The sequence below is a fragment of the Urocitellus parryii genome, chromosome 13 (assembly GCF_045843805.1).
Source record: "Urocitellus parryii isolate mUroPar1 chromosome 13, mUroPar1.hap1, whole genome shotgun sequence".
Lineage (NCBI taxonomy): Eukaryota > Metazoa > Chordata > Mammalia > Rodentia > Sciuridae > Urocitellus > Urocitellus parryii.
This window is the reverse complement of record NC_135543.1, coordinates 10,318,775-10,339,499: the sequence shown is the minus strand read 5'-3', so window position 1 is coordinate 10,339,499 and position 20,725 is coordinate 10,318,775. Positions and strand designations below refer to the sequence as shown.

At 31.7% G+C, this 20,725-nt stretch overlaps 1 protein-coding gene across 1 annotated transcript in view; it reads right to left on the bottom strand.

Annotated features, from left to right (window-relative positions):
- Cdh19 (cadherin 19) overlaps window positions 1–20,725 on the bottom strand; it is a 76,785-nt gene that overhangs the window by 38,704 nt on the left and 17,356 nt on the right. The window contains exons 2-5 of the mRNA XM_077792332.1: window positions 18,335–18,417; window positions 16,751–16,921; window positions 9,232–9,534; window positions 5,640–5,934 (exon numbers count right to left, since the gene is read on the bottom strand). Coding sequence (XP_077648458.1) covers window positions 5,640–5,934; window positions 9,232–9,423 — 487 coding nt within the window. The 5' untranslated portion in view covers window positions 9,424–9,534; window positions 16,751–16,921; window positions 18,335–18,417. The remainder of the gene's footprint in view (window positions 1–5,639; window positions 5,935–9,231; window positions 9,535–16,750; window positions 16,922–18,334; window positions 18,418–20,725) is intronic.

Sequence of the window (20,725 nt, the reverse complement as noted above, 5' to 3'; positions counted from 1 at the left end):
CTGTGGTCTCAGAATCACATTGCGATAAGACTAACTTATCAATTGTCTTACTTGTTCCAATAATAAACATAAAATATAATTGTATGATAATTTTGGTTTCTATTTTTACTATGATTACTAGTATCAGTTGGCTGTATTACTCTTCAGAGACATTTTTTTACAATTGAAATTAAAAATATTGGTTATGTCTTTGTAGCTAGCTTCTGAATCATTATAACTATCTGTCATAAAAAGTCCTTGTGAATTTAAGTTTAGCTTGATATTTGGCTAGACCTATTCAAACAGGCACTCTATTTGTAGAAACTTATTGTTAAGTAGGTGACACAGGATATCAACCTGCACTGAGTGCTTCAATTAAAAGACATGGTTTTTAGAAGTCTTTGGAAATTGCCTTTACTAATTAGTTCTGACACATAAAATTATAATAATAATATACACACATACTAATAATTCTTATGTATGTGGAGCTGCACTTAAATTACATTTTTGTGGCAATATTAATAAATACTAACCTATATAAAGTTATGTAAATGTTTTTGAAGATTGAATTCATGATAGCATCAATAACAGAATTTCTCAGCACATGAGACTTATTCTGCCATCACTGAGAACAATCTTGTGTAAGGAAAGTGTAGCTCTGTCACTGTTGATTATGTGCATTTTATTATCAACCAAGAGTTTCACAGAAGATTGAACAAGTCTCCTACAAATACTAACTTTAACATTACAAGAAAGCTTTATTGAATGATATTGTCACACATCACATAGAATGCTTTAATCTCTGGTGATTATGGGAGGAATCCAAACACAAAAGCATAAAGGAGAGGTAATTTTTTTATATGAGAGTAATTTGCTATCATGTACGTATTAAGGAAGTCAGCAACCTGTGGCAAGAGCATTTCATAATTAAGGCTTGCATTTATTACAGAATCCTAAATTAAACACATGTGCTATAGTTTTTTTATTTTACTATTTGCTGAATTCAAACTGCATATTTCAAAATAACTCATTTGTTTTAGTATGTAATATCTTGGTGTGAAATTCTATGTTATAAAGGTTAACAGACTTCTTTTAGAATGAAAATATAAATTGTCCAATAGGAAAACTATTTTAACTTGCAGTTTTAATATGAGTGCACTTGAATTAATCTCAAATAAATTTTTGAGATGTTGATTTGTATAAAGCAGCATAGATTAAAAAAAGATTTTTACCTGTACTCTAAGGCTGTGATTTTAGTAATAATCAAAGAGATATAAGGTGAATTAGAGAATAGAGTGGTCAAATTCAGGATGAAAATATTAGTTTCATTGGTTCTCCTGTTTCCACCTTTCAATGGAGACCTGATTTTATCAGTGTGAAGACTATTATTTATTCACAAGTCCTGACTGGCCTATCCTCAGTGGATTTATATTTGAGAAGCAATTACTTTACAACCTAGAACCTCCAAATAAAATTCTGAAAAGAGACAGTATTTTCCTACTTGTCACCTTAACTGTGCAAAGTATTCCTCAATTATTTCTGTTTTTCTGTCCATAACTATCTGGAAACTAGGTCATTGTTATTATTTTTGTGTTTTATTTTTGACATCTCAACTTTTTATAATTTGAGATAGTATAATCCAAGTCAAACAAATTAGACTGTGTAAGAAAGCAAAACATTTAGAAAGAATAGGAAAAACAATTTATCCCAGTCTAATTTATTTTCAGCTCATGTGTCTGAAGGCATAAGATTCTTAAAATCTAATTTTGAAATGTGGTAAATTTCAAGAAATAACATTTTTTTTCTTGCGAAGGAATTGAAATTAAATTTACATGCATTTTACATTAATCGAATTTAAACGTTTTTCTTATCGCCACTTATTATGATATACTTGTGCCATATTGATGATAAAATAATAAAAGTGAGTTTTATATGTGCTATTTCAAAAATATAAATTATGTGAATTTAAATATTTCCTTAATAATCATAGAATTCAGTATAACCCACTTTATTCACATTTCAAATCTGAAAGGTTATAATAATCCTTATTATCTTTAGAAAAACTAAAGTTTTTCTCATAAGACATTTCACTTTCAAGAACATCCTGACTTTGATAATAAGTAAAATGCCCATCATAAAGACCAGAAATGTTGGACTCTTGCTAATGTTGAAATTGTTGTTTCATGAAAAATTGGGTGGACAAAATTTATTTGATAGTGCTCCAAAACATGGGAATAGAGGACATTAACTAGTAATTTATTCTAGCTATCTATAGGGAGAAAAAAATATAAAACCAAACTTTAAAGTATTCAGGCTTTAAATTTTTTTTTGTGTATGTATACATATACATATATGACAAAATTTTTATGTATACATACCTATACATATATGATAAATAATTTTAACACTAATTAGCATTTGATGCATGTGAGGTCTAAATATTTATTGATTATCATTGTTTTACACATAATGTGGCCTAACTTATTAAAGCATGATTCACTTTTAGCAGGATGTTGTAGTGATCTGCAGAAAACAAATCACTTGAGTCTGCATTTTAAAATCCTTCAAGGCAAGAGTTCAGTGTTTAAAACAAACACTTCTAGGTAGGTTTGGGTGATATTGGCAGAACCTGTCAAAGGAGGTTTTATTGTTCATTAAGCAGCATACAAAATCTATTTTTAAATGCCCTTTCCTTTGATGACATGCTAATGTTTTATGTAAAAGCTAATGGCCGTCATGGAAAGGACGGATTATCTGTTTGATAGACAATTACTATGGTACCATTAAAAGGACATAAAAAAGAATATGTAGCTTTTGCACTAAAAACTTTCCAAATGATGACTCAGCATTTACAATTTACCTCCAGCTCTTGGGGTATTATATGCCTCCATCCAGACCAGTAAAGTCTTCCTGCATTTCACAGCCACCAGTATCAGCTACCAAACCTGTCCAGTCACTTGTGTAGCATTTTTGACCACAAATATATCCATTCATTCATTTATTTGATCGTTCCAAACATGAGGCACCCCATGTCTCCTGGTATTGTATTTTCACATGGAAGGAAGACTAGGACTTTTGCCAGCCAGGGTAACAAGTGGGAAAATATAATGTTTTATATCCATTCTACTTGACAATTGAAGTTTGAAAGTAAGTGCATTTCAAATATAAACACAATTGGCCAAACCCCAACATTATATGTAAAGAAATGTATGTTTAATAAGCAAATGTATAATGAATATTCTATGGTACTCATAAATATGGATGAATATTGTCAATCAAAAATAATTAATTAATTTTAATAGAGAAAAATTTGTAATGTTTTGGGTTTTCTCATGACATTCAAATGTAGATTTCTTTCAGTAATTCTAACTAAATTCTAAGTTCAAAGCGCAGACTCAAAATCTAATAATTAGTGGTTGACTCCAACACAAACCAATATATTTAAGAAAAAAAATTGCACTGGTTAGTTCTTAAAGGCTGAAATAGTTGGATACTGAATTTGGAAACAATGGCAACATGGAATTTGGAAACAGTAACCCATCACTTGGCAGTAAATATGAAAATAAATTGAAAAATTAATGATCTATTTAGTAAAATAATTCACTTTATTATTGATTAAACATTACAATAAGCCTGTATAATTATATTATTTGGTTTCTTTACTCCTAATCAAAGTCAACAAAGCGCAGAAATGCTTCAGAGGGCGCTGATGAGAAGGTTAACAGAGCAATAGGTATATCTCTCTATGTTTGTAATAGACACCTTGATGTTACACACTTTGTTGGACTTGGCCTCCAGGGAGGTATAAAAAGTGCTCAGTAGTGTTACTATGAGTCCATGTGCAGCCTGAATCCTGACTGGCACTTTCATAAGACGTCATGATCTATGCAAATTGACTAGAAGATTTATGCATGGACCTCTAACAGGAGTGCACAAGATGAGTATGGCAGTTAGATAGTGCCTGCACTAAACCATGATTTGGGGGTCTCTTGGAAGCCACAGTTAGACTGCAGTGATACCATGTTATCAAAACTGTAATGTATTCAAAATAATCCCCTTGTAAGTGCACCATTCGACTCTGAACAACACCTGCTTTTTAAAATACTTCATGTCTTTCTCTTCTTCCTACATCACCAGCCAAATCTGCTCTTTCTAATTTGCCAGCCCACCCCATTTTGCTTAGCAGTGGAGTAAGCCCGGGTGTTTTTGAGCTCCCTAGCTGCTGCATTCTCTGCTAAAAGGATCTCAGTTATGACCTACATCATTGCCATATGTCAATGACTCACACACTGCTACAAACAGTCTTCATCACTCTAATATGGAAATCATCCTGGGATAAGGTGTGGCTGGCCTTTTTGCATCACACACTTTAAAACCCACCTTTTAAAGTGGCCCCTATTTCTCCATGCAATTCATCATCATCAATCATTTACGCTTTACATTTTCATAACCCATCTTGTCAATTATAATCTTGCTTAAAATTAGTTATTTCTTGTTTGTGTACGGAATTAAAATATAATCCATGTTAGAAATTAATTTCTGTGTGTTCTTTGCAATTCTATTCTCAGTTTTACAGAAAAGCTCCTAGTACATGAGTATGTGAGATATGCTTGATGAGAAAGAAGGATAAGTCAGAAGATTAAGGAAGAAAAAGGAGAAGGATGAGAGGAATGAGGAGGTAAAGAGGAGCCAAGCAGGACAGAGAGGAAGAGAAGGCAAGGAACTATTCCTTTGCTTAGCAAACAAAATTGAAGTATTTAAAATAATTTTTAATATCTAATAATAATTTGGATACATATTTCACAGCTTGATTTGTTTACACACTAGTTAAAATACTTATATTCTAAAGGATGTAGAAATATACCTTTGAATTTCTACCTAGAATATTAAAATATAAGAAATCAGAAAATTATATGAAAGAATATATATTTTTGGAATCATTGGATAATGAATCACATTTTTAGGTAAAGCAGTTTTAAAACATGTTAGCATCATTTTAAATGATCGTTATGGAATCCTATTTGTCAAATTTAAGTAAATTTTTGAATTAAATTATACTATTTATTGTGCTTTTAAAGTATTTTCACTGATTGAATTAAGGGAAAATCTTTGCATAAACATAGTTTTTCCCCTACTAGAAAAACATTTCCAGTTTTCAAGGCAATAAATTCCTATGTCTTATGGAAACCACCCTGTTCTTTATATATCATATTTAAATCATTAGTAACAATAGCATTGGACTTTAAAAGAAACTTGAAATAGTTGCACAGGGGTTTTCCACCACTTTGCTTCATTTTTAGTCTTTACATTCCTTGGTTTTGATGTCAATAGTAGCTCTTGTTTTATAAATTGGCTTTCTATATTCTACATAGATATCCTGCAGAATTTTATTAATTGCTCAAATAAACATGTTTGAACTTTTTTACTGCTTTCCAGAATGAGACAAATTTAATAACACAGGTAATTTATTAATGCACAGTACCATTTAAAAAATTTTTTTTACCATAGACTAGTTTTTTTAAAAATATTTCACTTAAACATGTTCATAGAAGGAAGTATTAATGTCATACTTAGATAATCCACTTCCAAAACATATGCTCAAAAATTTAAAATTTGTTGTCATTGTTAAAATATCTTTGATGTAAATTAATATGCAATACCTTCTGGAGACATCTCTGGGACAATGGCCTCATAAGGTTCATCTAGGAATTTTGGTTCATTGTCATTGATATCCGAAACTCTGATGACAAACTCAGACTCAGGCTCCACAGCCCTTCCAGTGGTGGTGTCTATTACCTGGGCTCTCAGGGTGTAGAGGGACCGTTCCTCTCTATCGAGCTTCTGTATGGCATATAGGTCACCTGTTCTGTTGTCAATGGTGAAAAGACTTCCAGCTCCATCTCCCCAAAGCTTGTATTGAAAAGAGTTGTTTCCATTGTCCAAGTCAGATCTTAGCTGTGAGTACAAACAGGTACAACTGAGTTTCCAGATATGCTCAAAATGAAAAATCCATTTTAAGAGTTCATTTTCTTTTGTGCTAATCATTCCTTGAGTTAATAATTCTATTTAATTCCTATATTATTTTAACTCACACATCAATTTCAAATTTAAGATCGACCATCAGAAAGAGAGTTAATTTTTTTAAATATAAAGAACTACAGAAATTTGATTCTTCTACATAGACAATTCTAGTAATATATTATTACTGAAAAACAAAGCCTCTTTCATAAAATATTCACAACATAGCTGGTCCATGTTTGTTCTATGGTTACATCCTTGGTCACTAAAACCAAAGCCTGGAATATTTATATTTGGTTGGAACCTAGAGAAAATTTTACTTATATCTATGATCACAAATAATATAATTATTACAAGTTACATAATACATAATTATTACAAGTTACATAATACTGATGAACTCAATCTTTTCTATGCAGAAGCAAAGACAGAAAATTTTAAAAAATTACCCAGAGTCTCAGGTTTCTGGGAAGTTTTATGATTTGGCACAGGACTGTGGATTCCAAGATTCACCAGTGATGATAATTATATAACATGCTTTTAAATCTTTAATTTTAAGCTAGAAAATGCCCACTCTTTCTAACACATTTTACTTGATGTTTAAACATACACTTTTCTTCTTTTTATTTTGTGAAAAATTGCTCATTCATAGTTTTGATGAGTTATTTAGATTTTAAAATTTATATGTCAAAAGATGTCATTTGATATTGATATGGTTAAATTGGCTGTCTGGTTTATCATAATTAAATCTACATAAATAATTCTCCTTTTGTACGTAAATGATGCCTTTGTTATTACAAATGTGAGTATATTCACCATTCATGAATATACTCTTCTTCAAAGGAAGACTTCCTATGAAAATACAGAGATAACCATGAAATGCCATCCTAAACCAATTACAACTTGTCTGATGGCTGCAGTTAAAAGTTATTATTCCTCACCAACTCATAAAACTTTTCTATGCTATTGTGGAGAAATTCTAAACATACCCCAAATAACAATAATATAGTATTATTGTTGTTGTTGCTCTTATTGTTGTTGTTTTAATCTGTATTATCATTGCTACATACTGGAAGAAACAGATTTGGGAAAACTAACATCCAACTTGATATTATGGTTATAGCTTTTTTAGTTTGATAGTCCTTAATTATTTATAAAGAGACGAGGTTTTCTATGTCATGAGGTTATGAAATTAAGAATAATTAATATATTTTCTAATGAATATGTCAAATGAGCAATGAATAGACCATGTTTTTTAAATGATATCACTTCAGTGTAGTTTTAAAATTTGTTCAATATTGAATGAAGGTAAATTAAATTCAGTAAAGAATAGGAGTATACCAAGCTTATTTAAATTATAAATTTCAAAGACCAAGGAGGTTAACATTTTTAAAGACACATTTTTTTTTCTTTCTTTCTTTTTTTTTTTTTCGGTACTGGGGATTGAACATAGCAGCACTCAATCACTGAGCCACATCCCCAGCCTTATTTTGTATTTTATTTAGAGACAGGGTCTCACTGAGTTGCTTAGTGCCTCACTGTTACTAAGGCTTGCTTTGAACTCAAGATCCTCCTGCCTCAGCCTCTGGAGTGCTGGGATAACAGGCAAGCGCTACCATGCCTGCCCATAAAGAACAATTTTAAGTGGTAAATCACCAAAACTCTTTTACTGAACACTTGCCTCTAAATGTCACAAAATGCATGTGTTAAACTCATTCTGATCTCATGCACTATAGTACATATTTTGAAATTTACTATATTTTTATTTTAAAATATTTTCTCAATTAAGCAGCTGTTAAATATTTGACCAAACAATGTCACTTTATTTTTTTTAACATAACTGCCTTTCCAATTTTTATTTTTTTTAAATGAATGTATCAAAAGGCACTTTTGTGGGACACATCTTACCAGCAGTTCTTCAGTTGCATACACCTAAACATCCCCCAAAGTTTCTTCCAAACCAGTTATCTCAGTGTAATGTGAGTCATGAGGTTGTTTAGAGGAAAAACAAGTATTTTCATGGATGTTTGTTATAGAAAGAAAAGAACAGGCGAAGCCAATCATTCTGTGAGATGAGGAAACAAGAGGCTGGTGTAGGTGGCAGAAACGGAGTAGGAAATGTGACAGCCAAGGAGATAGTCTTTGTTCCTGTCACATTGGTACAGTTAAGTACCTTATTTACGAAAAGCCACTGAACGGTATTTGCCTGTCACCCTCTTCAGTGACAGAAGAGTTTAAGTCATTCTGGAGATCACTCTAAATGGAGCTAGATAGACTCAGTTCATTAGCAGCCCCTTAAGACGGACCCTATTTGTGCCACAGGGCATGTGATTTACCTGCAGACATTGTGGAGAATTAAAAGGGTAAGGAGGACCCTGTGGGAGACAAACACAGACACACAGGAGTGTTCTGAAGCCTGTTTGCCTAAGATCCTAATCTAAGCCTGTGGTTGAAGGCACTCCTGTGCCTGTGGTTGATAGGATAGAGGTACTTAGATGGAATCCAGAAACCACACTAATGCTGAGGCTCCCCTGAATGGGCTAGAAGACAGTTAATGAATTTTGAGTGCTTCACCCTTTGGGCCCAATTAAATTTTAGTGCCAGTTAATTAGCGGTTAAACGTACTTCAATTCATTCATCTAGAGAAAGAACCTTATGGAAAAGGACATGATATTATAATTATCTGTGTTTAAAGAAAACCAAATAATAATCAAAACCAAAAACATAAATTGGAGGTGTTCTGTCTCATTAGGGATATTTTCTTAAAATATATTCTTCTAAGAAGGTGAGAGTAACTATTCTTTGCACTTCAACTTCACTAATCAAATGAAGTGTGTGGGCTTCTGACACTCCTTGACTGCAAAAGGATATAGTATTAAACTGTTTCATTAAAAATGAAGGAGGGATAAATCAATAGCTATTTAGCATAACAGAAAAATCAGGCAAAAAAATGTTGGTAGATGATATTTGACTCATTGAGTCTGCTTTGATTTATTACCAAAAATTGCACCACTGAATTTCTAGCTATTGATCAATGAAGGCAGCCTTTTCATGTAGGAGACTAGAGTGAAATTTGAACCCAGAACTCAAGTTTTTAATGATGTTCAGGTGCTTGAAAATTCTAAATAATTAATAATGTTCATGTTTGAGGTTTTCTAGTGGTTCCACTGAGAAAAATGCAGAACTCAGCAAACACCAAAACCATGGACTGGAAGACTTTCAGAAAGTAAGTACCCGTCCAATGTAATGAATTCCATTCATTTCCTCTGGTACAAAGAATTGGTTCCACACCCAGCCTCGCTTCACTCTCCAATGAGAGTCTGCCCGTTTTTCAGCCTTCTCTCTACTAGAGTCTCCTGCCACTGCAAAGCCAGGCCAGAGGCAGGGGATCCCCAGCACACAAGGCAGCAGCCAGCAAACGTGCATTGCGATGTCTCCTTGGGTACCAGTGTCACTCTTCCAAGGACAGAGTGTGTAGCCCACCAAAATCCTGTGCTTCTTTATCGTCTTTTTTTCTCTCAAATATCTTTTGTATCCCTAAAGCACAGAAACAAAACAAAAATTGTCTTTTAAGAAATAACATTTTCTCCCATAATTACTAAAGACAGGTTACAGCTTTTGCATCTGAGAGAAATGGAATAAAATATACATTCAATTTATCCTTTGATTAAGCTAGTGAATTATATTTTGTAGCCCAACAATAATCCGATTGCAATAATTATAAATTTCTACTCAAGGAACACTTGTTGTAAACTGTAATCACAAATCCGCCTGAAGGTTGAAAACTTACTCTTAGCTATCTCTTGACTGACAGATGACATAGAGAGAGAGAGTTTTAAAATATTATTTAATTTACTTATGTCCTTCTAGCCATCTCAGAAAAATTCATACTATTCCCTTAAAGCAATCATCAAGTCATGAGTAAAAACCGAGGCATGTATTTATCATCTTTTCATGCAATATAAATAAGATTTATCTTCCAGTTTTGAAAATTATCATGTTTTATGTAGTTAATTAAATAGACAAAGTAATAATTAAGCTTAAAACCCAAGAAATGTAATAATAAGTTAAACTATAAAAGATCCGAACTAGAAAGCCTGTGCAGGATATTTACCCTTGTATATTTTGAAAGATTTGGTAAAATTATTTCTCATCGAAAACAAAAAAAGACATTTTTTAGGATTAAGTACAAAATGTGATGCCAGGGTAAAATGGCTCATGGTTTATGATATGTATGATAGCTATGAAATGAAATAGTAAAATAAAAAACTCAGCTTACTGAGTTTTTCATTCAAAACCTATTGTTGAATGGAAGCTGATGTTACAAACTGTCTCTTTCATAATTGGTAATGCTCATCCTTATATGTAATTGAATAACTTCATATTTCCCTCCTCTATTTAGGATTCTGTCAAACTATGTGGGGTTTCTTTCTTTAGCCACCATGAAGGAAAATTTGGTGAGATCCACAGTAGCATTTACTTTCATGAACTCATCAGGAAAGCCATACGTCCTGGCTTAGAAGTATTTCAGCATGATCTTGTTTTGAATATTCTGTAGGTGTTTTTTTAATGATTCCTGAGAGAGTTTGGGGTCTTTGGCTCTTGTTAGGAAAGGTTATTAAAAAACACTTAATTAAGAAAGAACACAGGGATTCTGTGTTCCCTCTCTAGTCCCTTCAAGTGGATGTATTTTTGTTACTTGTTTACTTAATGGAGGTCATGAAGAAATTCAGTTGAAATGAAAATTAAGGATAAATTTTATCCTTACATTGAATATTTTAAGTACTTAAAAAGTCTATTTTTTAAATGTTCGTGAAAAATATATTTTGATAGCTAGTAAATAATCATTTGTAACAAATACAGTTTACTTAATAAAAAAGATATTTTGCATAAGTTTGGTAAACTATCACTCAGGGTGATAGGAAAGTATTTGTCTTATTTGACAAAGTGATATTTCTGTTAACATTATATTGTAACCTTCTCAGACAACTAAAAATAGAGAAAATAACATAATGAACCATTGTGCATCCCTGTACAGCTACAATAATTACCAGCACAGGGACAACCTCACGACATGGATACATACACCACATTGGAGTAAAACAGATTTCAGATGTCACATCATTGTAACCACACCAGACACACTATACTTGAGCTTACGTGATACATGTGTATTTGTATGCACCTCTAAAAATCAAAATTGGATACTTAAAGCTAATATTAAGATTTTGACACAATCAAATACACATGGAGTGTTTAAATTAAAAAGTTTCAAACATCTTTGAATCACATTTCAAATATATTCACACAATATGGTGTGCTGAGATATTTGTTGTCTTGTTGTTAACTCAGTTTCCTCTATTTTTCATTTTCCTTTCCATTTATGTGATATAGTCTTTGGTCTCTATATTGTTCCCCACCCTCTGAATATTGCTAAATGTATTCCCATGTGTGATCAGATATGGTTCTTTATCTTGTGAATTCTCTATAAATTTCTAGTGACTTTCTTCGATACAATTTAAAATACTTGTTAAACATAACCATAACTCATGTTTTACACTTCTTATTGCATGACATCCAGTGGCTGAAATCGCCTGGAATTTTTTTTTCATATCTTGTTTTTACTGTAGTGGGAGATGGTTTTTTATTTTCTCTATATATGTATTAGCAGATGATATACTATCAGAGGAATCATTTGTTATAAATTTTATAGTAAACTTTCTCTTAAGGTTTTTTTAGTTTTTGACAACTATTGCCCAAATTGAATGTTTCAGTAACCACAGTGTGAAACAATGAAGAAATATAAACTCTAAAAAAACCTAAAAGTAATCCCCCAAATTTAATAATATGTTATTTGAAAAAAAAATTCACAGGACGATTTTTATCAGAAGGTTGAGTAGTGCAGAAGAAAATATCTTTGGTTATGAGGACAATTATGAGGACAACCCATCAAACTAAATTACAGTGATAAAACTAACAGTACACAAATAATTTTTAAAAATAAAGAGGATTTCAATATCTTTTGGAACAATATCATGTGGCATAGCTTATGTATAATTGGAATTGCAAGAAAAGAGTGATAGTGTAAAAAACATTTTTTAAATGGCCAATTATTTTTCAAATATGCCTTACATTGTCACATTGAAAAAGAAAAAAATAATAACCTCAGTAAACACCAAGAACCCCTCCAAAATAGCAACAAAATCAACCCAATTATGCTCTTGTAAAATACTAAAATTATATATATATATATATATATATATATATATATATGTGTGTGTGTGTGTGTGTGTGTTTATATATATATATATATATATATATATATATATATATATATATCTTAAAATCACTGTTGAAAACAGCAAACAATAATAATGTTTGTTAAATGTTCATCAGATCTGGGTGTGATAGCAGCCTGGGAGGCTGAAGCAGGAGTATCATGAATTCAAAGCCTGCTTTAGTAAAAGTGAGGCATTAAGCAACACAGTGAGGCCCTATCTCTAAATAAAATACAAAATAGGGCTGGAGATGTGGCTTAGTGTCCTAGTGCCACTGAGTTCAATCTCTGGTACAAAAAAAAAAATCATCAGAAATAATGTATGGTAAATGGAAGCAGAATATCATGCCTGAAGTTCTCAGAAAATACACTCCAATTTATAATTATGCATCCCACACTATAAGAACAATATTAAGCAGAAATGCAAGACTTCACCAGCAGCAGGACTTCATGACAAAAATAATGAGAAAATCTTCAGATGAAAGACATATGCACAAAAGTAATGAATCATGTAGAAGTATTAAATATGAATGAAATTAAAGGGCATTTTGCTTATTTATTAATATATTTAGAAATTGATGTAATAACAACAACATATTATGGGATATATAACACATGAAGAAGGAAAGTTTGTAATGATAGTGGCTCAGATGGTGAGATATGAGAAGTGGAAACACCTTCCCTTACAAATGGAGTGACACAGCAGGCCTTCAAATGATGACCCTGATAAGTAAAGAACTCCAGTTCAAATCTCTGCAACAGCGAGATCTCACAAAAAACAATGTACAAAAGGAATAATATGAATACAAATAAAGTCTTAGTATGACAGTATAAAAGTACATTTCACCAAACAGAAAAAGCAAACTCAAGATCATACAAACAAACCCTACAAAATCAATCACTGTGATAGAAAGGAATCAGTGAAACCTGACAAAGAAAAGGAGAAGATTGTCACATAAAGTTTTAAAATTCAACTATGTACTATGCAGAAGGAGAACACTTTGATTACAAATACACAAGAAATTCATCAGCAGGATGATAAGGAAAGACAGTATAAGAATCATGCCTTAAGATATTGGAAATAGCCGTAAAAGTACTTTGAAGTAAAATCCCATGACCGTAAATATTACCTGAATAAGAAGGGACATTTATTAAAGATAAAATAGATACATTCATCCAATTTTAAGTATGAGTCTACTTATTACAGAGCTTAAAAATACATGAAGCAAACCTAATCATGGTTAACAAAAAGCAGACACAGTCACGTTCGAGGAGGATGGTGGATTATTTACCACTATTCTCCTTTATTGAAATGCCAAGAGGACAAAAAGATCATGAAGTACATGAAAGATTTAAGAAGTGAGCCAACTAGCTTCAAGGAATGAAGCCATTGTAGAGAGCCGCACCAACAGAATACAGATGTTTTACAAGGACACATGATACATTTTTAATGGAAGAACATACACTGGGCCATTAAAAACTTTTTTCAACCATTTTCAAAGGTTTCCTTATTACAAAGTACACTCTGTAATGGCAATAAATAAAGTATAAATCAATAACAAAATTATTTTGGGAAATAGCTATGCATTAACAAAATTAAAAGTATAGTATCCTTATATAACCAAATTAAGAAATCATCAAGAGAAGATTGAAGCAATCTCAATGAAAGCAGAAAAAGAAACAGTGACTTGAGAATAGAAATAAATAAAGTAAGAATGGTAATGACACAAGGAAAATTAACAATACCCGAAGGTGCTTCTTTTAAAATATCAATAAAATTTATGACTAATTAGTCAGAATAATAAGGGAAAAATGAAGAGGCACAAATTAGCAACTAAAATGAAGGAGAGGATGGTAATCTATCTTCTACAAATTTAGAAGGGGGATGTGAAAAACACTGTGAAAATGTTTAAGACAATAACTTTGACAACTTTTATCAAATATTGAAATAAAAATTATTTAGCTGACATAAAGAATATAAAATTGGAATTGTTCAATAGATATTAAATGCATATTCTATAATGTACACTTTCCTGCAAGGAAACACATAGATCCAGGTACATTGGAATACAACATTTACGGAAGAAATACTACTAATCTTAGATAACTTTCTTCCAGAAAATACAAGTAGACATTTCCCTACTTATTATAATGAGACAAATATGATATGATTATCAAAACAAACAAAAACACAATATACATTTAAACTACCAATTGGCCTCATGGATATAAATGCAAAATCCTAAACAAAATAATAATTATATAAATAATAAATAATCCAAACTTTTTAAAAAGGAAATGCATCAGAAAACAATTTTATCATTTCTGTGAAGAATAAAAGGGATTTTGATTCAGATATTGATCAGCATAATTTTCTCTATTTACAGAATGCAAAGGGAAAACCTTGCATAATCTCAGTAGACACCAGAATCTGCTGTTTAAGGGCAGTACCCATATATGTAATGCCAACTCATAATGGTAGAAAGCAAAAAGAGCTCTGGTACTCCAACAAAGGACAATTACATAAAATCTACACCCACCATCTTAGTTTAAATTATAAAATGAACATTCTCCCACTAACATCAAAAACATTACAAGGACGGGGGCCCATTGCACTTCTATTCTTACACACTCTATTCTACACTTTTGTAGCAAGTGCCATAAAGAAGGAAAAGAAATAAGTGAAAAACAAAAAGGAAAATATCTTCAATTAAGAACAGTCAATTTCTGCAAAAGAAAAATGGGATGAATTGAGATGATAGCAATATAATGGGAAATGAATCCTTAAGTGTTGTGAAATAGGAACAATGAAGAAAACACAAATGTCACACACTCAATGCAACAGTTATATTTCTACATTCTAGAATCATGCTATTAAAATGTGAAATAAAAACGCCTTAGACAAACCCTTTGAAAAACCCTTTCATGATAACAAATTATGGGCAAGATCTTTATGCATAAAATAGAAAATACTGTTGAAAAAATAAGAATTAAGAAAACAGAAGTATTGCTCAATAATTAGTAGACCAAATTTTATTGTGATATAATTTTTCTAGTAGGTTCAGGTTTGTCATTTTTTACTAAGACAGAGACATAATGGCTATATTTATTTTTTTGTTGAAACAATTTAAAACACACAAATAAATAAGTACATGCAACAGTGCTTCTCAAGGTATTAATTGTCACTCATTGGAGGATGGTGATCTATGAGAGACAAGAAACAGAAGCAACAAGTCCTAAAATTGCCCCAAATTACTGAATGCATAGGAGTCCAAGCAGCAATTTTGAAGGGTAGAGAAGCCAGAGAAAAGCTTATATTCTGAGTGGATGAGGGCTGGAAGCATGGTACCATGGTAGCTCTAGATCACAGGGGACACCACTAAAGATGAGAGAGTTGTATGATTAGAGAACTTTGGCAATCTGTAGAGTATCTCCATTGCATATTTAGTAGATTAATGTTAAATTATGTATGTGAAAAAACTACATTTTCCCATGGAAGGAGCCACCTGAAAGCATTGGGGGAGTAGTCCTTTAAGTCTGTAATCAACAGTGAAAGTGAGATGCCTCATGGTTCATGGGTACAGGTGGGGTACTCAGTATTTTTCCTAGGCAATAGGAAAGAACTGTTCTAGATAAACACTGGTCTGCTTTTCTCCAGAAAATCTTAAAAGCAAAAACATAAAGGTCAGCATTTCCAGCTAAATTAAAAACATCTCTGAACAGAGTTCAAAAATAAGCATAGGAAAATAAAGCCTTCAACAAAAAACAAGGTAAAATTTCGAGTCTGACATCCAGTCAAATGGCCATGCCTATAGAGAAGAAGGAAAGCATGTCCAAGGAGATTTGTCCCAATCAATTAAATCAACCTAGAAACCAATCATGGTATATCCATAAAGTGTAATACTCAATATCAAAAACAAATAAACAAGTGATGCACACAGAAACTGAATGTTGACACTAAGTGGAAGAAAAAATTAACTCAGATTGTATGTTTCCATTTATGCGTATAAATTTTTAGAAAGTTAAAACCAATCACAGTGAAAGAAATGAGCCTAGTACTTGAGGCTGGGAGAAAGAGTGAAAGGAATGGATTTCCAATGGACCCCATGAACTTCAGAGAGTATGGATGGCTATGTTCATTACCTTGATTGTGCTGATAAAAATAAAATATCTCAAAAACAAAAAAAAAAAACAGCAACAATTGATCTTGAATACATACAATGTATTGTGCCAGTTATACCACATTATTACACTTAATTATTTTATTTGTCAATCTCAGAAGAAGAAATTAGATGATTTGTGCCAAAATGATAGTAGATATTCTGATATGTTACATTTTAACATAACGGACACATTCTTAAAAGTATTTTTATCAAAAATTGAAAGTTAATTTCCAGGAATTTACCAAGAATAAAGTTAACTAAACCAAATGAAATGTATCTAAATTGTTAGTTTCTCTGAAGCTCATTTACCCACAGTGAGATTTGTGCAATACCAGCTGGTTGTGAAGCTTGTGTGAGCTCCAGCATCTCCAGATACAGGGACATCAAGTCAGCATTTTGTCACACTACCCTTGAGGTCTGTGCATGACAGGAGTTCTGAACAGCACTGGCACCAGAAAAAGGATCCAGGTCCTTCAATACGTCACTGGTTTCAGAAGAACAAAATAAAAGTAGAGATAAGGAATATACTGTTCTAGATTAAAAGAAATTCAAGAAACACAAAACCTGGTAGGATAAAATGATGAAACATGGATCATGAGTTGTGCTAATATGATTTTATACTTAGGTTTTTAGGATAAATGAAAATTTAATATGTGTACAGTAAGTACTATATTAGGTGATAATCAGGATATGCTATTAATGTGAATGATTGGAAGTTTCTTTGTAGTTGTATAGAATCATGCCATAGTTTTGGTTATGTATAATTCATATCTTGGTGCATATTGGTTTGGGAAAAAAACAGGATGCCTAACTTCTAAATATTTTAAATTAAATATTTTAAATTTAAATATTTTAAAATATTTTAAAATATTCAAGAATAAAATAGGAAGATAGGTAAATAACCATGGCAAAAACGTGATAACAATTATTCCAATGGGGTCATGAGAATTTGGATAGTTTATTAATTTATTTTTTCAATTGCTTTTAAAACACACACAAAAACACACACACACACACACACACACACACATATATATATATTAAGCCAATAATAAAAATAGAAAGTTTCATTTTAACATTAATATAGTAATCTGAAATCAAGTTATTTTAAGAGCAGCTATTAATGAAAATATACAGAAAAAGTAATATTCCATAATACTCATAAAAATGAAAATTTGTAAAGCATTTTGGAGAGTAATTTGGCCATGCAATATTTTAAAGTGTTTAATATATAAGCTAGAAGTTATATTTTATAGTTCCATACCTAAAGAAATGTTCAAAATTGTCTGCTGGTAGAAAAATACAAATCGGGTAAATTTAGGAAAAAAATGAAAAATAATGTTTAAATTAGGATTCTGAATGATATTCATTATATAAGTATTTTTCTAAATTTCAAGGCAATACTCTTTCATACTGTTAATGTGAAGAAATTCTGTATAATTCTAAGTCTGATAATATTCACATGAACCACAATATTTAATATGGTAACTTCCATAATAGTAGGAAGTTATGTTGTTTTAATGGTTGAAATTTAGAACTATTTTACATTTTCTTTTCTCTCCAACAATCAAAAGTAAATATTTCAGATATAATGATGCTCACTAGATGTGAATTATCTCTCTCCTATATGATAAACATTTTTTAAATTAAGTTCATATTTGAAATATTCAATAGCTAAATTTAAAATTAACAGCTAACATATCACTTTATAATTCTACTAAAAAAAGCAGATCTGAAAACTGTTCACTGTACTTTCAAATATATATTCATAATGAAAAAAAATGAAATGGAAGCAATAGTTATATCTGAATTATGAAATACTGTGGTTTTGTTTATATGCTTATATATTTGAAATTTTCTATAATGGTCATGTATTTCAGGGTAAGGAAAAAAATACCTTTTCAAATACTGGTGCACTTTTGATTGAAGACTGATGACAGCTGTCAGCTGTGCAAGACTGAGAAACTTTCTGAGCTGAGTCTAGGCATACAAGGAAAAATGCTAACAATTAGTTATATTTGAAATGGGCTCAGGAGAAACCAGTGGTGGCATTTCTGCCTTGCATTTGCAATCCTGGTTATATTTTCCAATCAGGTGAATACATTAATAAAATCTTCATAATACTTCAATATGGAAGAAACATGCTAATACTGTGTCTCATATTAGTGTGGTTTTTATTCTCTTATTGCTACTATGTAGGTGCATTAATGAATATTTATCATGTTGTACAGTAGAGTACATTTCAACATATATAATGCATATAAATAGCATGAAACTTACAAGGCACAATAATAGATAACTACTATTACCACCTTAATACTATTGGAATAACACTTAACCTAAGCATCATCAAAATACTATCTCCAAAGAGAATCATATGAATTTAGTTTTGAAAAGTTTATTTAATCTAATATATTACATCACACAGGAAAGGATTTATATTCAGAAGTGACCTTCCAAATATCAAATATTTCTTTGAATGTAGAAAAAGGACTGAAAACCTCACTGCACTTTACTGAACAGGAGATAGGAAATGCTCAGACACATAGCATTGTGACATCTGACACTGACGTGGTGTCCCCTTGTTTACATTGAATCAAGATCTATACACTGAATTTTAACCTTTGGGCCATTCTTGAAACCAGACATAGTAAAATGTTTCCTATTATCCTCTTCCAGACACCTTCTATTCCCCCACCTTGTTCTGAGGTTTTCAGGTTAAAAAAAAAAAGTGGTAAGAATAAGTCAAAATGATGGATTTGGTGGCTGGTGGGAGAAGATAAAAGTTGAAGCTGCAAAAAGTGGTTGGGATAAATATAGAAACGTAATCCTATTTGTGATCTCTTAAAAATCAAGAGAAACTTGGCAGCCTCTTAGAATGACGCTAGGCATAAAGACTTCGAAATGGCTTTCTCAGAAGGAAATATAGAAAGAAATGTGTGTGGAAATAGCTTGCATACATAAGTGCAAAAGAGGCAATATTTCTGGGCCAAAGATTGTTAATAAATGGCATGCCAACTCCTTCTCCAAAAGCATTCACTCCAGAGAGCTAGAATATGAATGATCTTTCTCTGTCCCATTTCTGAACTCTTGTGAAGCATGTGTTTTGCATATTTACTGTCACAAAGAAGCCCTTGGCTGCAGATAAAGTAATACAGAATCATATGTCCTCATAAGACTCTGCATATATTCTCATCAGACGCCCTCTTTGACTTTGCAGAGCCTTCCCATTGACCATTTGTGTGATGCCCTAAGACAGCTAAACCACTTCCCCCACATAATAGTTGTATGACCTTGAGCGAATGGTTTGACCTCTACTGTCTCAGTTGCCTCATGTGAAGACTGATGATAATAACTGTGCTCATCCCCCAGAATCATGTTTTTTATAAAAAGAGTTGCTGCACATAGAATTTTGCCTGAGGTGCTATGTTAAGTGTTGTTAACAAACTACATAAAGATAGCTAAGAATAGGCTAATGGTAAAGATCAGATGTTTTCTATATTTCTCAACTTTGGAATATTCAGCTATTTTTAATCTCTCCAAACAATACACATATGCAATATCTTTATAAATTTCTATTGCAACTATAGTCTAGGCCTCTTGAATGTCATTTTTTTCTAAGCATGGCTAAGTGACTATGACAAATAAACATTGTCATGCTTGAAGCAATACATGATATTGCATGGACGTATATAAGCTGAAAATGATCCCAGTGTGACTCAGAACAATTATGTTTTCAAAGAAGACTAATTATGACTTTAGGGATGGAAAATATTATAATCTATGCACTTATACAGTTTGAAACTGAATCTAATTAGAAATTGTCTTTTCTATGACCTCTTCTTGGTTACATAAAGATAATTATTCCATCTGTGAAAACTTATAAAAAATATAATGTATTCTGGAATGCATGTGGAAAGCTGAAATACTGAATGTCACTAAGCTCAGCTTCTCATAGAGAAAAGCAGATGGCAATTAATGTAATGGCCCCATCTTTGGAAAACTATTGACTATGCTTGGCCAAAATGATACATCATAAGACATAATATGTGACGATCTGGAAGTCCCAAAGCTTAAAAAAGAACTAAGGAAGTCTCTTAAAGTTTTCTAAAATATTGCTAAAATAGGATAAAAAGTTTTGCTACATCAGTTTAAAGAACATATAAGTTTTTTATATCATGATCTAAATGTACGAAGCAAGGAAATACTATTATAAGATCTATGTGAAGCAAACAGAATAAGGGGATCTTTTGGAAATAGCAACAGACTTCACTTTAATCTCTTCTTA